This window comes from Marmota marmota, unplaced genomic scaffold (genome assembly GCF_001458135.2).
Source record: "Marmota marmota marmota unplaced genomic scaffold, marMar, whole genome shotgun sequence".
NCBI classification, from domain to species: Eukaryota; Metazoa; Chordata; class Mammalia; order Rodentia; family Sciuridae; genus Marmota; species Marmota marmota.
Window position 1 is genome coordinate 16369855 of NW_026000174.1, and position 14579 is coordinate 16384433.

At 39.9% G+C, this 14579-nt stretch overlaps 1 protein-coding gene across 9 annotated transcripts in view; it reads left to right on the plus strand.

Annotated features, from left to right (window-relative positions):
• Stim1 (stromal interaction molecule 1) overlaps nt 1-14579 on the plus strand; it is a 250668-nt gene that overhangs the window by 231544 nt on the left and 4545 nt on the right. For 4 of the 9 annotated variants that reach the window (XM_048788166.1, XM_048788161.1, XM_048788168.1 and 1 more), the window contains exons 8-12: nt 8404-8571; nt 9055-9176; nt 9442-9677; nt 11002-11094; nt 12938-13004. In XM_048788166.1, the coding sequence (XP_048644123.1) occupies nt 8404-8571; nt 9055-9176; nt 9442-9677; nt 11002-11094; nt 12938-13004 (686 nt within the window). The remainder of the gene's footprint in view (nt 1-8403; nt 8572-9054; nt 9177-9441; nt 9678-11001; nt 11095-12937; nt 13005-14579) is intronic. The other 5 variants (XM_048788170.1, XM_048788165.1, XM_048788164.1 and 2 more) reach the window with 3 other exon arrangements.

Consider the following 14579-nt stretch of genomic DNA (forward strand, 5'->3'; position numbering starts at 1 on the left):
ATGGATACACAGCTGATTTCTACAAGGCCTTTAAAAAAAGAACTAGTACCATTACTCTCCAATTTATTTCAGGAAATAGAAAAAGAGGGAGCACTTCCAAACTCATTCTATGAGGCCCTGATCCCAAAACCAGGCAAAGACATATCAAAGAAAGAAAACTTCAGACCAATATCTCTAATGAACATAGATGCAAAAATTCTCAATAAAATTTTGGCAAATTAAACACAAAAACATATCAAAAAGATAGTGCACCACGATCAAGTGGGGTTTATCCCAGGAATGCAAGGTTCATTCAACATACGGAAACCAATAAATGTAATTCATCACATCAACAGACTTAAAGATAAGAATCATATGGGTCTGGGGATGTGGCTCAAGCGGTAACGCGCTCGCCTGGCATGCGCGGGGCACTGGGTTCGATTCTCAGCACCACATAAAAATAAAATAAAGATGCTGTGTCCACCGAAAACTGAAAAATAAATATTAAAAAATTCTCTCTCTCTCTCTCTCTCTCTCTCTCTCTCTCTCTCTTTAAAAAACAAAGAATCATATGATCATCTCAGTAGATGCAGGAAAAGCATGACAAAATAGAGCACCGCTTCATGTTCAAAACACTAGAAAAACTAGGGATGACAGGAACTTATCTCAACATCGTAAAAGCTATCTATGCTAAGACCCAGGCCAACATCATTCTAAATGGAAAAAAATTGAAAGCATTCCCTCTAAAAACTGGAACAAGACAGGGATGCCCTCTTGTACCACTTCTATTTAACACAGTTCTTGAAACACCAGCCAGAGCAATTACACAGATGAATGAAATTAAAGGGATACGGATAGGTAAAGAAGAATTCATATTAGCACTTTTTGCCAACAATATGATTCTATACCTAGAAGACCCAGAAAACTTCTAGAACTAGTAAATGAATTCAGCAAAGTAGCAGGATATAAAATTAACACACACTAATCAAAGGCATTTCTGATATCAGTCACAAATCCTCCGAAAGGGAAATGAGAAAACTACCCCATTTTCTGTAGCCTCAAAAAATAAATAAATAAATAAAATACTTGGGAGTCAACTTAATGAAAGAGGTGAAAGACCTCTGCAATGAAAACTACAGAATGCTAAAGAAATAAATCAAAGATGACCTTAGAAGATGGAAAGATCTACCTTGTTCTTGGATAGGTAGAATTGATATTGTCAAAATGATAACATACGGACAAAAGAAGTATACAGATTTAATGCGATTCTAATCAAAATCCCAATGACATTCCTCATAGAAATAGAAAAAGCAGTCATGAAATTCATCTGGAAAAATAAGAGACTCAGAATAGCTAAAGCAATCCTTAGCAAGGAGAGTGAAGTAGATGGCATCACTATACCTGGCCTTAAACTAAACTACAGAGCAACAGTAAAACAAACAGCATGGTATTGGCACCAAAATAGACTGGTAGACCAATGGTACATAATAGAGGACACAGAGACTAACCCTCATAATTACAGTTATCTTATATTTGACAAAGGCACCAAAAACATACATTGGAGAAAAGATAGCCTATTCAACAAATGGTGATGGGAAAATTAGAAATCTATATGCAACAAAATGGAATTAAACCCCCCTTTCTCACTCTGCTCAAAACTCAATTCAAAGTGGATAACCAACCTAGGAATTAAACCAGAGACACTATGTCTATTAGAAGAAAAAGTAGATCTAACCCTCCATCATGTCAGATTAGGCCCCAACTTCCTTAATAAGACTCTTATAGTGCAAGAATTAATATCAAGACTCAATAAATGGGATGGATTCAAACTAAAAAGCTTCTTCTCAGTAAAGAAACAGTGAGGTGAATAGAAAGCCTACTAATTGGGAACAAATTCTTACCACATGTATGTCAGATAGAGCACTAATCTCCAGGCTACACAAAGAACTAAAACATCTAAACATCAAAAACAAATAACCCAATCAGTAAATGAGCCAAAGAACTGAACAGACACTTCTCAGAAGATGATATACAATCAATCAACAAATGTATGAAAATATGTTAAACATCTCTAGCAATTAGAGAAATGCAAATCAAAATTACTCTAAGATTTCATGTCACTCCAGTCAGAATGACATCTATTAAGAATACAAACAATAAGTATTGGCGAGGATATGGGAAAAGGGCACACTCATACTTTGCTGGTGGGACTGCAAATTGGTATAGCCAATATGGAAAGCAGGATGGAGATTCCTTGAAAAACTGGGAATGGAACCACCATTTGAGCCAGCTATCCCACTCCTCGGTCTATACCCCAAAGACTTAAAAACAGTATACAACAGGGACACAGCCACATCAATGTTTATAGCAACACAATTCACAATAGCTAAACTATAGAACCAACCTAGATGCCCTTCAGTAAATGAATGGATAAAGAAACTCTGGTATATATACACAATGGAATATTACCCGTATTAAAAGAGAATAAAATCATGGCATTTGCAGGTCAATGGATGGAGCTGGAGAATATAATGCTAAGTGAAATTAACCAATCCCCAAAAACGAAATGCTGAATGATTTCTCTGATTCATAATATGCTGGGGGCAGGGGGATGGGAGGATTAAATGAACTCTAGATAGGGCAAAGGGGAAAAGAGGAGGGGGGAGGGTAAGGGAGGGGGTATAGGGGTAGGAAAGATGGTGGAATGCGATGGCCATCATTACCCTAAGTACATGTATTGAAGACATGAAGGATGTGATTCTATTTTGTGTACAACCAGAGACATGAAAAATTGTGTAATATGAATTGTCATGCATATATACCAAATTAAAATTTAAAACAAATTAAAAAGGCATAGAATGGCTAAAAAGATTAAAAAACAAGACTCAAACAAACAAACAAACAAAAAAAGATAGAGGATACATGCTAAGCAAAATAAAGCAGGTGTAGGTATATTAATACCAGACAAAGTATTCTCTAGGTCAAGAAGTATTAATAGAGACAAAATGGATATTTTTTAGGTAAATTCAGTGTAATATATAAAAACTCTTCATTTGGATGCACCTAATTATAAAGTTTAAAAATATATAAAGCAGGGGCTTCGTTGTGGCTCAGTGGTAGAGCGCTGGCCTAGCACATGCCGGGCGCTGGATTTGATCGTCAGCACCACATAAAAATAAATAAATGAAACTGAAGGTGTTGTGTCCTACTACAACCAAAAAATATTTTTTAAACAATATTTATTTTTTAGTTGTGGTTGGACACAATATCTTTATTTATTTATTTTTATGTGGTGCTGAGAATCGAACCCAGGGCCCCGCACTTGCTAGGCGAGCGCTCTACCACTGAGCCACAACCCCAGACCCCCCCCAAAATATTTTTAAAGAAAGCAAAAGTTAAATGCACTAGTAGAGTAATAGTCAAATTCATAGTTAAAGTTAGAGATTTAAATGTAGCACTTTTGATAATGAACAGCTACAACATCAGTAAGGGTATGGAAGTTTAAAAATCATGATTAACTGATCTAAGCTTCCTATGTATGTATATATTAGAGTGAATCTCACCATTATGTTCATCCACAAAACACTAATTTAAAAAACTATAAATAAATAGCAGAAAGATCAGTAGAGGGAAGGGAACGGGGTAGGGAGGAGGGGAGGGAAAAGGGAGAAGTATTGGGAACTGAATTAGAACAAATATATTCCATGTTTATATAATCATGTCTAAAATGAGTCCTAATGTTATATATAACTAAAATGAACCAATAAGAACTCTCAACAAGTACTTATGAAAAAATGATTAATAACAATGAACATAAAACATTTAACAACATTTTTTGAGGATTTATGTATCTCCTAAAATATTGCTTCTGCTCAATTTTCTCCCTTTCTGAGAATTCAGTATTTATATTCAGTCTTTTAGGTGTATTTTACATGTAATTTATGTTCAGTTCTATTTTTTTTCCTCTTTTGCTTTGATTTGGCTATTTTCTGTTTAAAATTTGTCATATTGGATAAAAAACAAATTCCAATAATACACTGTTCTTTTGCTATATTTGAGAGAATGACTGGAGATTGAACACATGGGCACTTTACCATTAAGCTACATTCCTAGTACTTTCTATTTTTAGTTTGAGACAGGATTTCACTAAATTGCTGAGGTTGTCCTGGAACTGAGGTGATCCTCCTGCCTTACCCACCTGAGTCACTAAAATTATAGGTGTGCATCACTGTGCCCTGTTCAATCTGAGTGTTTTTTATTTTCTTTTATTTTTTTCCCCTGTTTTTGTGGTGCTAGGTATCTGAGTTCTTTCTTTATTTTTTACTTTGTTAATTTTTATTTTGTGTACTGGGTACTGAGCCTAGGGGTCCCTCATTACTGAGCTGCATCCCCAGCCTTTTTTATTATATATTTTAAGACAGGCTTTCACTAAATTGCTGGGGCTAGCCTTCAACTTGCAATCCTTCTGCCCTCCTGAATATCTGAGATTACAGGCCCACCATCATGACCAGCTCCTTTGAATTCTTTCTTTTCCTTTTTTTTTTTTTTTTTTGGTACCAGGGATTGAACCAGGGGTTCTTATCCTCAGCCCTTTTTATGTTTCATTTTGAGACATGGTCTTTTTAAGTTACTTAGGACCTCACTAATTACTGAGGATAGCTTTGAACTCAGATCCTCTGGCCTCAGCCATTTGAGCCGCTGGAATTATAGGTGTGCACCACTACAACTGGCTTCTTTGAATTTTTTAATCTTATATTCTGCTGTTTAACCCATTTAGTAGGTTTAAACTTTCAAATATCAATTTTTCTTTACTCTTCTATCTCCCTGTCCAAAATTCACATTCTTCTATCTATTATGACTATCTTTTCCTATATTTTCTTTAACACATCAGTATGGTTATTTTAAAATACTTGTCTAGTAAACTCTTACATCTGGATCATTTATGTGACTGCTTATTTTTCCTCCAGATTATTGGTTGTGTTTTCCTTCATCTTCTTAGGTGTAATAACTTATTAAGTGCTAGATGATGTGTATAAAAAATAGAAGATCCAGATGATTTTACCTTCCATCATGTATAGGTGTCAGCTTTTCTCCTGTTAGGTTTGTTTGGTGAGGCACGGATCACCCTTTGACAGAGATGGAGCTGCGTTGGAGCTGGGTTATAGTTTTACAAGACTGGGTCTAGCTCTGATTTGTCTCAGTTTCATAGTCATGTCCTGAATTTTTATTGAGAGCTAGTAGATTTTTTTCACCTTAGCCTTGAAAGTCTATAAGAGATTCAGTTCTCACAAAAGGTTTATTTCTCTGTGCCCCAGTGGTGTTCTTCTGTATGGCCCAAGTCTGATTCTCAGCCCTCACCTAGAATCATCAGATGCCTCCAGGGAAGATATTGATGTGCAATTGTTAATTCACCTTAAAAAGGCTTTTTTTTTTTTTTTTTCCTTTCTGGATTTTGTTAATCTAATCTGGTGGTTCTCAAACATTTTGGTCTTAGGACCACTTTACTCTTAAAATCATTTGGAACTTAAAAGAACATTTTTTTGGGGGGGCAGGATTGTTGATATTTACCCTGTTAGAAATTAAAAATGAGAAAATTTTTAAAAATTAATTCCTGTAAAAGAACTATACTAAACCCCTTGCCTTTTAACACAAATAACATATTTTCTGAAAAGACTAAATTAAAAAAAAACAATGAAAAATGACTCTTTACAAATTTGCAAATCATTTAAATGTCTGGCTTAATAGACTGTTAGATTCTTACATTAGTGTCTGTATTCAGTCTGTGATTTCAAACATTATATAGCCCCTGGAGAACTCTGCAGTTCAGTTGTGAAAGACGACGAGTGAAAAAGGTAATGTGTTAGTATTATTATGAAAACAGTGTTGATCTCATGAATTCTCTGAAAGGTGCTAGGGACACTTGGAGGTCCCTGGATTATACTTAGGGAACTGTGGACCTACTCTTAATCACTTCTTCGGCTCTCGGATATTTTAAAAAATCCGATTTTCATAATTTATGCACCTTTTTTCCAGATGTTGGTTCAGAATTATTCTTCTACCATGACCTGTTGCATTAATCTATTCTTCTACTATGAGAAATGGAGAAGTCCTATGAATGGTAGTAATAAAGCCCTGTGGCAGTGGAAGTCTGGTGATAATATTTAAAATATATACTTTAGTAGTTATGAACTTGGGCTGCCATATTAAAATGACCTGGGGAGTTTTTAAACAGTTTTGAATGCCCAGGTCAATGCCCAGATAATTAAATGAGAATTTCTAAGTTAGGGGACAGGTATCTGTATTTTAAAAGTTTCCCCATGTGATTAAAGTGTGTGACAATATTAAAAACCATAGGTATAGAATAAAAGAATAGGACTTGTGCACTCTGACTTGCCCATCTATTGTCTTCTTTTCCTCAGGCATTTGTTACTTATGTGTTGAACAGTGTGTCTGTCTCTGTCTCTCTGCTTCTGATAATCTTCATTTCCCTATTTAATAGTTATTTCTCTCATTAAACAAACAGGTTTTTTAGCCTGGTGGGCCAGCCTCCCAGGATGATCACATTTTCCTATATTTACTCTCTTTTTTTTTCTCTTCTCCATCCATTCTTCCCTACTTAGTTTATTCTGTTCCTTTAACTCTTTTATTTATTTATTTATTTAAAGAGAGAGAGAGAGAATTTTAATATTTATTTTTTAGTTTTCGGCGGACACAACATCTTTGTTTGTATGTGGTGCTGAGTATTGAACCCAGGCCGCACGCATGCCAGGCGAGTGTGCTACCGCTTGAGCCACATCCCCAGCCTCGCTTTAACTCTTTTAAATGTACAAGTTGATCATAAATTTTCAGATTTGGTTTATTAGCTTCTAAGATATCTGTTCTTCATTTTAAATCCATAAAACCAGGAGAGGGGCATTTTACAGTTTTTTTTTTTTCCAAGATCCTAAATCAAATGAAGATTGATGCTTTCACTGGCTCTCACAGGAAGAAAGGTGTCCTGTCCTTTACTAAGACCCTCCTGGCCTGGGTTAGGCTGTGGGATACACGGCCTCAGTGGCTGAAGTTGGAGATTATGAGACTGTTCTCAATCTTGAGCACTCTGGGATTCTGAACAGCTGAAGGTTAGCATCCAGCTGGGAGAGTTGGGGATCACTTATACTGGTAGCCTGAGTGAGATAGTAAGGAATCCAGTGTATGTAATGTGTGTGTATACTTTCAGGCCTTTCACACACAAGTGTGGACACAAAGCAAGGATTTTTGCTTTGTGTCAATCTGCCTTATTGTGTGCCCCTTATAGAGAAAGTCAGTGAGGAGATTTCTACTTATACATTGGTTCCTTCATTTCTGGACCTCTGTTGGCATTACCTAAGTTAGGTATGGGAAAACTCATTTTCTTTCCATCTCAGAGTACTTTTCAAAGACTACCTGCCCTGTTTACAGAGAGATCATAGACTTCGGATGTAGGCTTGAAATGACTTTGGAGAGCTTTAAGGCTAATGTACTCCTGGGTTAGGAATCATCTGACATGATTTGTTTACATATCTTCCACAAAAAATAGCCCACTCTCTTCTGAAATCACCCCTTTACAGATGGTTTGGATTTGTATGGAAGAAAGGTTCTACTCCCATAAATTAAGATCTTCTAAGAAAACACAAGGTCACACAGCCATCAAGTGACAGACCAGGGACTAGAACTAGATTTCAGATTCCCAACTGAATACTTTTTTCCCCCTTTTTTATTGGTGCATATTAATTATATAGAAGAGTGGCTTCCACTGAGGCATATTTGTATATGCATATAACATAAAATGATTGATTTTACTCCCCAGTACCTCTCCTTACCTTCCTCTACACTGATGGTCTCTCTTCTACATTCATGACATCCTCTTCCTGCCCTACCCCACAACTTCCAGATATGAGAGAAAACAGTACTTGTCTTGAGTCTGACTTTCTGAGTCTGATGGTCTCTAGGTTCACCCATTTTCTGCAAATGACACAATTTCCTAACCAAGTACTTTCCTGCCACGTTGTGCTATTTTGAGGCCCAAGCATAGATCCTAACTCTTAGTAAGGTGATGCCCCAAGTGACCTGTTCCTGAAGAGATTAGGGAAGATACATGATGAGGAGTGTCAGCTGATGTGATAGAAGAGTACCCTAGAATGGGAGCAAAAAATATCTCTTTGAATTCTGGTTGACCCTACTGACTGTGTGATCTTGAGTAGGTTACTTTCCTTCTCTGAGCTTATTTCCTTATACATGAAATTGAAGAACAATGCTTGCCCTTTCTCCTTCCTGGGCAAGTTGTAAGGCAGATAAAAGCTCGGAATTCTGAAGCATCATAGAGAGGTGTTGGAAAGGGTATCAGTAAACAAAGAATCAGTTAAAAAAAAAAAAAAAAACCCTCACATTCTCTTGTTTGTATAGGTTCGGGAGGCCTTGAGAAAAGCAGAGAAGGAGCTGGAATCACACAGCTCATGGTATGCTCCAGAGGCCCTTCAGAAGTGGCTACAGCTGACACATGAGGTGGAGGTGCAGTACTACAACATCAAGAAGCAAAATGCTGAGAAGCAGCTGCTGGTGGCTAAGGAGGGGGTAAGACCTGCCCTTCTGTGGTCCTCCTTCTGCCCCCTTCTTACCTCCCCACCCTTCTCTGTTTTCCCAGCCCTCTTTCTCTTCTTTGCCTCATCTTATACCTCCCTTTGGGCAAAGAGATATCCTGTGGTGGGTTCTATTTCTTTTCCTGATGTACAGCTCCTGATAATGTCCTAAGCTTCTGGAGGAGGGAATAAGGGTGTATGGGTACACCCTCCTGCCTTCTGGGAAAGATGAAGCAAGTGGAAGCAGGTAGAGGGAAAGGTCTCCCAGGCCCAGGCTGTTGTTTGGACAGAGGTTCTCCTTCCTGACAGGGAATCCTTTTGCTTCTTTCCTCTTTTCCTTTATTCCCTCCCACTGCCTTCATTTTCCCTTCCCATCTTTCTCTTCCTTGGGTAGCCCAAGATGTGTTAAGAGAAAGGGAACCCAGTCACAGGAAGCCCTTTCTCATTTCTTTCAACCTCTAATCCTGCTCTCTTTAAGCTGGGGGCCTCATCTTTGCAGGCTGAGAAGATAAAAAAGAAGAGAAACACACTCTTTGGTACCTTCCATGTGGCCCACAGCTCTTCCCTGGATGATGTGGATCATAAAATCCTAACAGCTAAGTAAGTAGCACCAGTTATCAACTCTGGCAATGTCCATACTACCTTTAGAATTTGAGGGCATATAGAGCTTCTAATCCATTTCCTTATGGGGGAGTGACAGTTCTGCTCTCCCACCCTAGGCCTGATTCAGCTCCCACCTTGTTTATAAGTTTATTGGGTTTATAATTCACACACATACCTCCAGCTTGTTTCTCTGAAAAGAGGCCTCATTCTTTTTGGACTCCCATCCAGTCCATGACTATAGTTGTCTTTTATTTGTCTTCAGGCAAGCCCTGAGCGAGGTGACAGCAGCACTGAGGGAGCGCCTGCACCGCTGGCAACAGATCGAGATCCTCTGTGGTTTCCAGATTGTTAATAACCCTGGCATGCACTCACTGGTAGCTGCCCTCAATATAGATCCCAGCTGGATGGGCAGTACACGCCCAAACCCCACCCACTTCATCATGACCGACGACGTGGATGACATGGATGAGGAAATTGTGTCACCGTTGTCCATGCAGTGTAGGTGACCTCATTGGTGGAGTTTGAGGAAAGGAATCTTTGATACACGCTGAAAAGTCCGTGGCCTCTGCTGGGCTTAAATAGCACATGGGATGGATAACCAGGGAAACACTTCACCTCATGACCTTGGTTAATAAAGCACAATTCACACCAGGGTTTTTTTTTTAATTTTTTTTTTTTTTTTTAGAGAATTTTAATTTTTTTTTTAGTTTTCGGCGGACACAACATCTTTGTTTGTATGTGGTGCGAACCCGAGCCACACGCATGGCAGGCGAGCGCGCTACCGCTTGAGCCACATCCCCAGCCCAGGGTTTTTTTTTTTAATAGTTGTCCTTTTGATGGTTTTTCCTTGCTATTTGCCCTGTTTGTCCTGGGCTGATTGTGTTAAATGTGTTTCTCTTCATTCTTTGTTTTCCTATTTATCCTCCCTCCTCTCCCCAGCTATCTACTTTTATAAAAATAATTTTCTTTAGGGATTTTGATTCACTATGAAAAATGGCATTCATTTCATTGCATTTATTTATTTTCCTTATTTGTAATTGCTAAAACAGATGAATGGAATGATGTTTCTCTTCTCTTTGCCTTTTTGTGGGAGGCCCCATTAAGCAACAGTCCCTTAAAGTGATATACCTTTAAAGTCTCCCAGCTGGGAAGACATTTTTGCCCAGGAGGGACCTCCTACACAAGCATGTCTTGCTTTCCATCTGAGCTCTTGAACCTCCCCATTCTCTGTCCTGGGCCTTCCCTCTCCCTTGCAAGTGATGAGAGTGAGTAGAGCCACGCCAAAAGGAACAACATTCTAGGTGAATTCCTTAGTAAATGATGGGACTTTTCCTTTATTGACCCACCACTGAATTTTCCTTTTGGATGAGAGGTTATTTTAGTTAAACATAATAGGCCTTATGGTAAAGCTATTGTGGCACCAGTTCAGGGGGAATGGCAGAAAGCCATGGCTTGTTTAGGGACTCGCTTTCAGAAGGCTAGATCCTTTCCTTGGGCTGGATCCTCACTCTAAACAAAATTTATTTGTAAATTTCGCAGTGATACTTTGCCCCTAGCCAAGTCTCTTTGTCTCCCTGATCTGGTATCTCATTAGGACTTTAGTGAAAGGGCTACGAAGATTTGGATCATAGACAGGTAGAGCTGGATCCTGCCTTGACAGTTTACATGTTCCTATGTTCTACAGGTTGAAAGGGACCTTAATTAGCTCTGAGCGATTAGTCCATGCCCTGTCCCCAGCTTTTCCCATCTCTCATTGATGGGCAGGCTGAAGCCCTCCATAAATCAGATTCTCTTCTCCTTTTGGCCTGGGTGTTGACCCTAGATGCTGCCTGGCTGATGGGGCGTAGGTTCAGTGACCGCTCTCTCTGCTCTACATCCGCCGGCTCGGATGATCAGTCCCTCTGGAAATACCCGGGTTTGAGGAGCCCCTTTGGGGCTTTTGTTTTTTCCAACTTTTGGGACTAAACCAACACTCCTACCCCCATGGACCCCCTTTCCTGCCTGCCTCACATCCCTGCTTGCTCCCTTTGTCCCCTCAGCACCATCCTTACTAACTGCAGGGAGGGGTTCGGGGGTGAGAAGAATCAGCCTGCTCAGCCAAGAGCTGGAGAGAGAATATTCATAGTGATGAAAATCTTTGGCTCTCCCTTCAGCCCAGTGACACAGGTGTCTTAGTTGCCTTTCTTCCAGCTGGGCTGGCAGGGAAAGAAGGAAGGAAAAACCAGGCCTTTCTTTTTTCTTTTTCAGGTTTCTCACCTCCTTCCTGTTTCTACCTTCTTCCTTCCTCTTCCCCTTCATATTATGGGCTTCCTTTTTCTCTTTAGCCTCTTTCTAATGCCTTGAAGGCCACCAGCCATAGAAGCCCTGCCTTCCAACTCTCTATCACTATGTAACTGTGCTTTTTCCTAGAGTCCCTTCCAAGGCTTCTGCCACCCTTTTAACCTGGGCCTTTCTCACATCTTCAGGAGAAATCAGGGCAGCTAATCTCTCAGGGTGAAGGAAAAGAGACAAAGGTCTACATTTATTTTTCAGTTTGAGCTGGGATTGAGCCAAAGCTGGATGCTCTGGCACATTCGTAAGTTACCTGGTGTCCAGCTACCCCTTCACTGGGCATGGTGGTTTTCATCTTCCAAGAGCCTGATTAGCAGAATTGATCCAAGAGATGGATCATGGTTGTTTACATGCATATTAGAGAAATATGTAGAGTAAAAAAGGGTAAATAGTAGTATCGAAAAGGCATTCATAGTCTCACCATAGCTGAGCACTTGTTTTTTTAGTCTTTTATCTGTGAAAATTTTAAAACAGTGAAGGTAATGATAACCACAACCATTTATTGAGTGCTATGATCTATGATAGGTATTTAAAGATATTACTTTGAAGTATCAGAACAACACTGCAGACTTTTACAAATTATGAATTGAAATGAGATGTAACTTTTATAAGATCAAGCTAGAAGTGGAAAGGTCTGGTCTCAAACTCTAGTGTTTTAAAACCAAAGTTCAGTGTTATTAAATATACTTTTTTTTTCTTTCTTTCTTTTTTTTTTTTTTTGGTACCAGGGATTGAGGATTGAACCTACTTAACCACTTAACCACATACACAGCCCTTTTTGTGTTTTATTTAGAGACAGGATCTCACTGAGTTGCTGAGCACCTTGCTTTTTGCTGAGGCTGGCTTTGAACTTGGAAATCCTCCTGTCTCAGCCTCTTGAGCCACTGGGATTACAGGCGTGCGCCACCACACCTGGCATGAGTCTCACTTTTAATATCCCTATAGTATATGTATTCTTGTTTTCCCATTGTCCTACCTTTATGTTTACTTTCATACAATTATTAATAGTGATCTGGTGAAAATGTTTGTGTGTAAGTCCTTGTCTAAGTTACAAGTTATTTCCTGAAGTTGGCGTTCTGAAAAGGCTGGTTCTTAGTGCTCTCCCGGACCTTGCTCCAAATTCCTGTTCTACCCTTCCCTGCCTATGTCCTCCCACTAACTGCCTTACCACCTCCCTTTATAGTGACATTGGTCTTAGGTCTCCTTCCATTGGAGTTCCCACTAAAACTGACCTGGGCACTTCATCTTCAATTTCCCATCCTTTTAGGACCCCTGGTGGGAGGTTTTTGGGAGGTGGTACCCCATTCTTTAGATTGGGCATCAAAGACCCAGAGTGATCTCCAGCAGGCATTTCTATATGGCCACCTGCTTGCCTGCTGCCCAAAGGGAATTGGCCCTTTCTCACACTTTCTCCACTCTCCTTGCAGCCCCCAGCCTGCAGAGCAGTGTCCGGCAGCGCCTGACGGAACCACAGCATGGCCTGGGATCTCAGAGGTTGGTAGAGGGCGAGGCTGGCCACTTCTTGACGAGCCGGGTCTCTCTGCGGCGAATGCGCAGCCTTTCATCTGGACAGTCTTTCAGTTCTGAAGGCCTCGGGACCAGCCCACCATCTGCCTCTCCTTCTTCTTCCTGTTCCTCTTCCACTACCACCACCACCACCACCATCACCTCCGTCCATGTCCACCCTATTTATTATCCCCACAGCACTTCCGATTTCCTCCAGATGGATCCCTACCCTGACCCACCCCCTTCTGACAGCACCGCTGTGATGCCTGGGCATTCAGAGAGCTTGGGGTATCAGCTGTCTCTCTTCTCTTTCTTCCTTCCCTTCCTGCTGCTTTTACCTTGGCCTTTGCCTGTTGGCTGCTGCTTGGTCAACTTTGGGGATGTGTGCAGTGGGGAATTTTCTCCTTGTCCTGTTCTTTCCCAGCTGTGGGGCTCCTTTTTAAGATCAGAAATTTCCTACACCTTTCTTCCCTTCTCTGTGTGGGGTTTGCTGATTCTTCCCCATGATCCTATAGCACTTTTGCCTAAACTATGTTCTTCTACATGCATTATAATTCTCAGTGGGGCCCCTGCTTCCTTTACTCCTTCAATAAGCATATATTGATGTCTACTCTGTGCCAGGTTCTTCTGGACATGGGGATTCATTTTTAGATGATAAGATACAATTCCAGTCATCATGAACTACAGTCTGATCCATGAATAATTATGGAACAGTCTGATAAGTGCTATGGGGGTGTTGAGGAAGGAGGAGTGACTAACAGTGTGTACCTTGGGGGAACGCTTCACAAAGGAGATGACATTTGTGCTAACACCCTGTTTACAGGGAAGAGAAAGTATTCTAGGCAGAGAAAACATTATACGCAGAGGCTAGAACGATGAAAATCTCAGAAAAGCTATGGATTTTGGCTTTTACCCTTTAGGAGATAGAGAATGGCAAAAAGAGTTTTAAAAGAAAGAGAATTGATCAGATTTGCTTTTAGAAATAACATTTTTAGTGGTTTGTATGTAGGAAGAAAAGGAAGAATTCAGAAGTCATTGTAGTAGACCACTAGGGGAGGTAATCAGGATCTTGGGATGAAAAGAAACAAATAATTTGGTAACTGATTAGAGAGGTAAAGGAAAGAGAGGAATGTAGCATGACACTTTGTTTCAGCTTCAGTGATTGAATGAGTCTTGAATATGTTTGGAGGTTTTGGACAAAAGTTGGATAGGTATTAAAATACTCATTTTTCAGAGCAGGAAGTGAAGGTTCTGAAAGGTAATGTTCCCCAGGTCCCACAGCTAATTGGGAGCAGAGCATAGACTAGAACTTGGCTTTCCATTTCAGGAGACTCTGTTGGATACATTTATCTTCTCTGCGGTCTCAATAATGAACAGGAAAGGAATTGATGAAAAACTTTCTCCTGCAGCCTGGTCTGGCATCTGTAGGAACTTTCCCTGCTAATACTTCAAGAATACCAGGCTAAGGTCAGAAGTAGTATAGCCTTGACTTCCTGGAACAAGCTTAGGGGACCCTGAGAAAGTCTTGCTATTTGGAAATATCTCATATTCCTGAAGTGATTT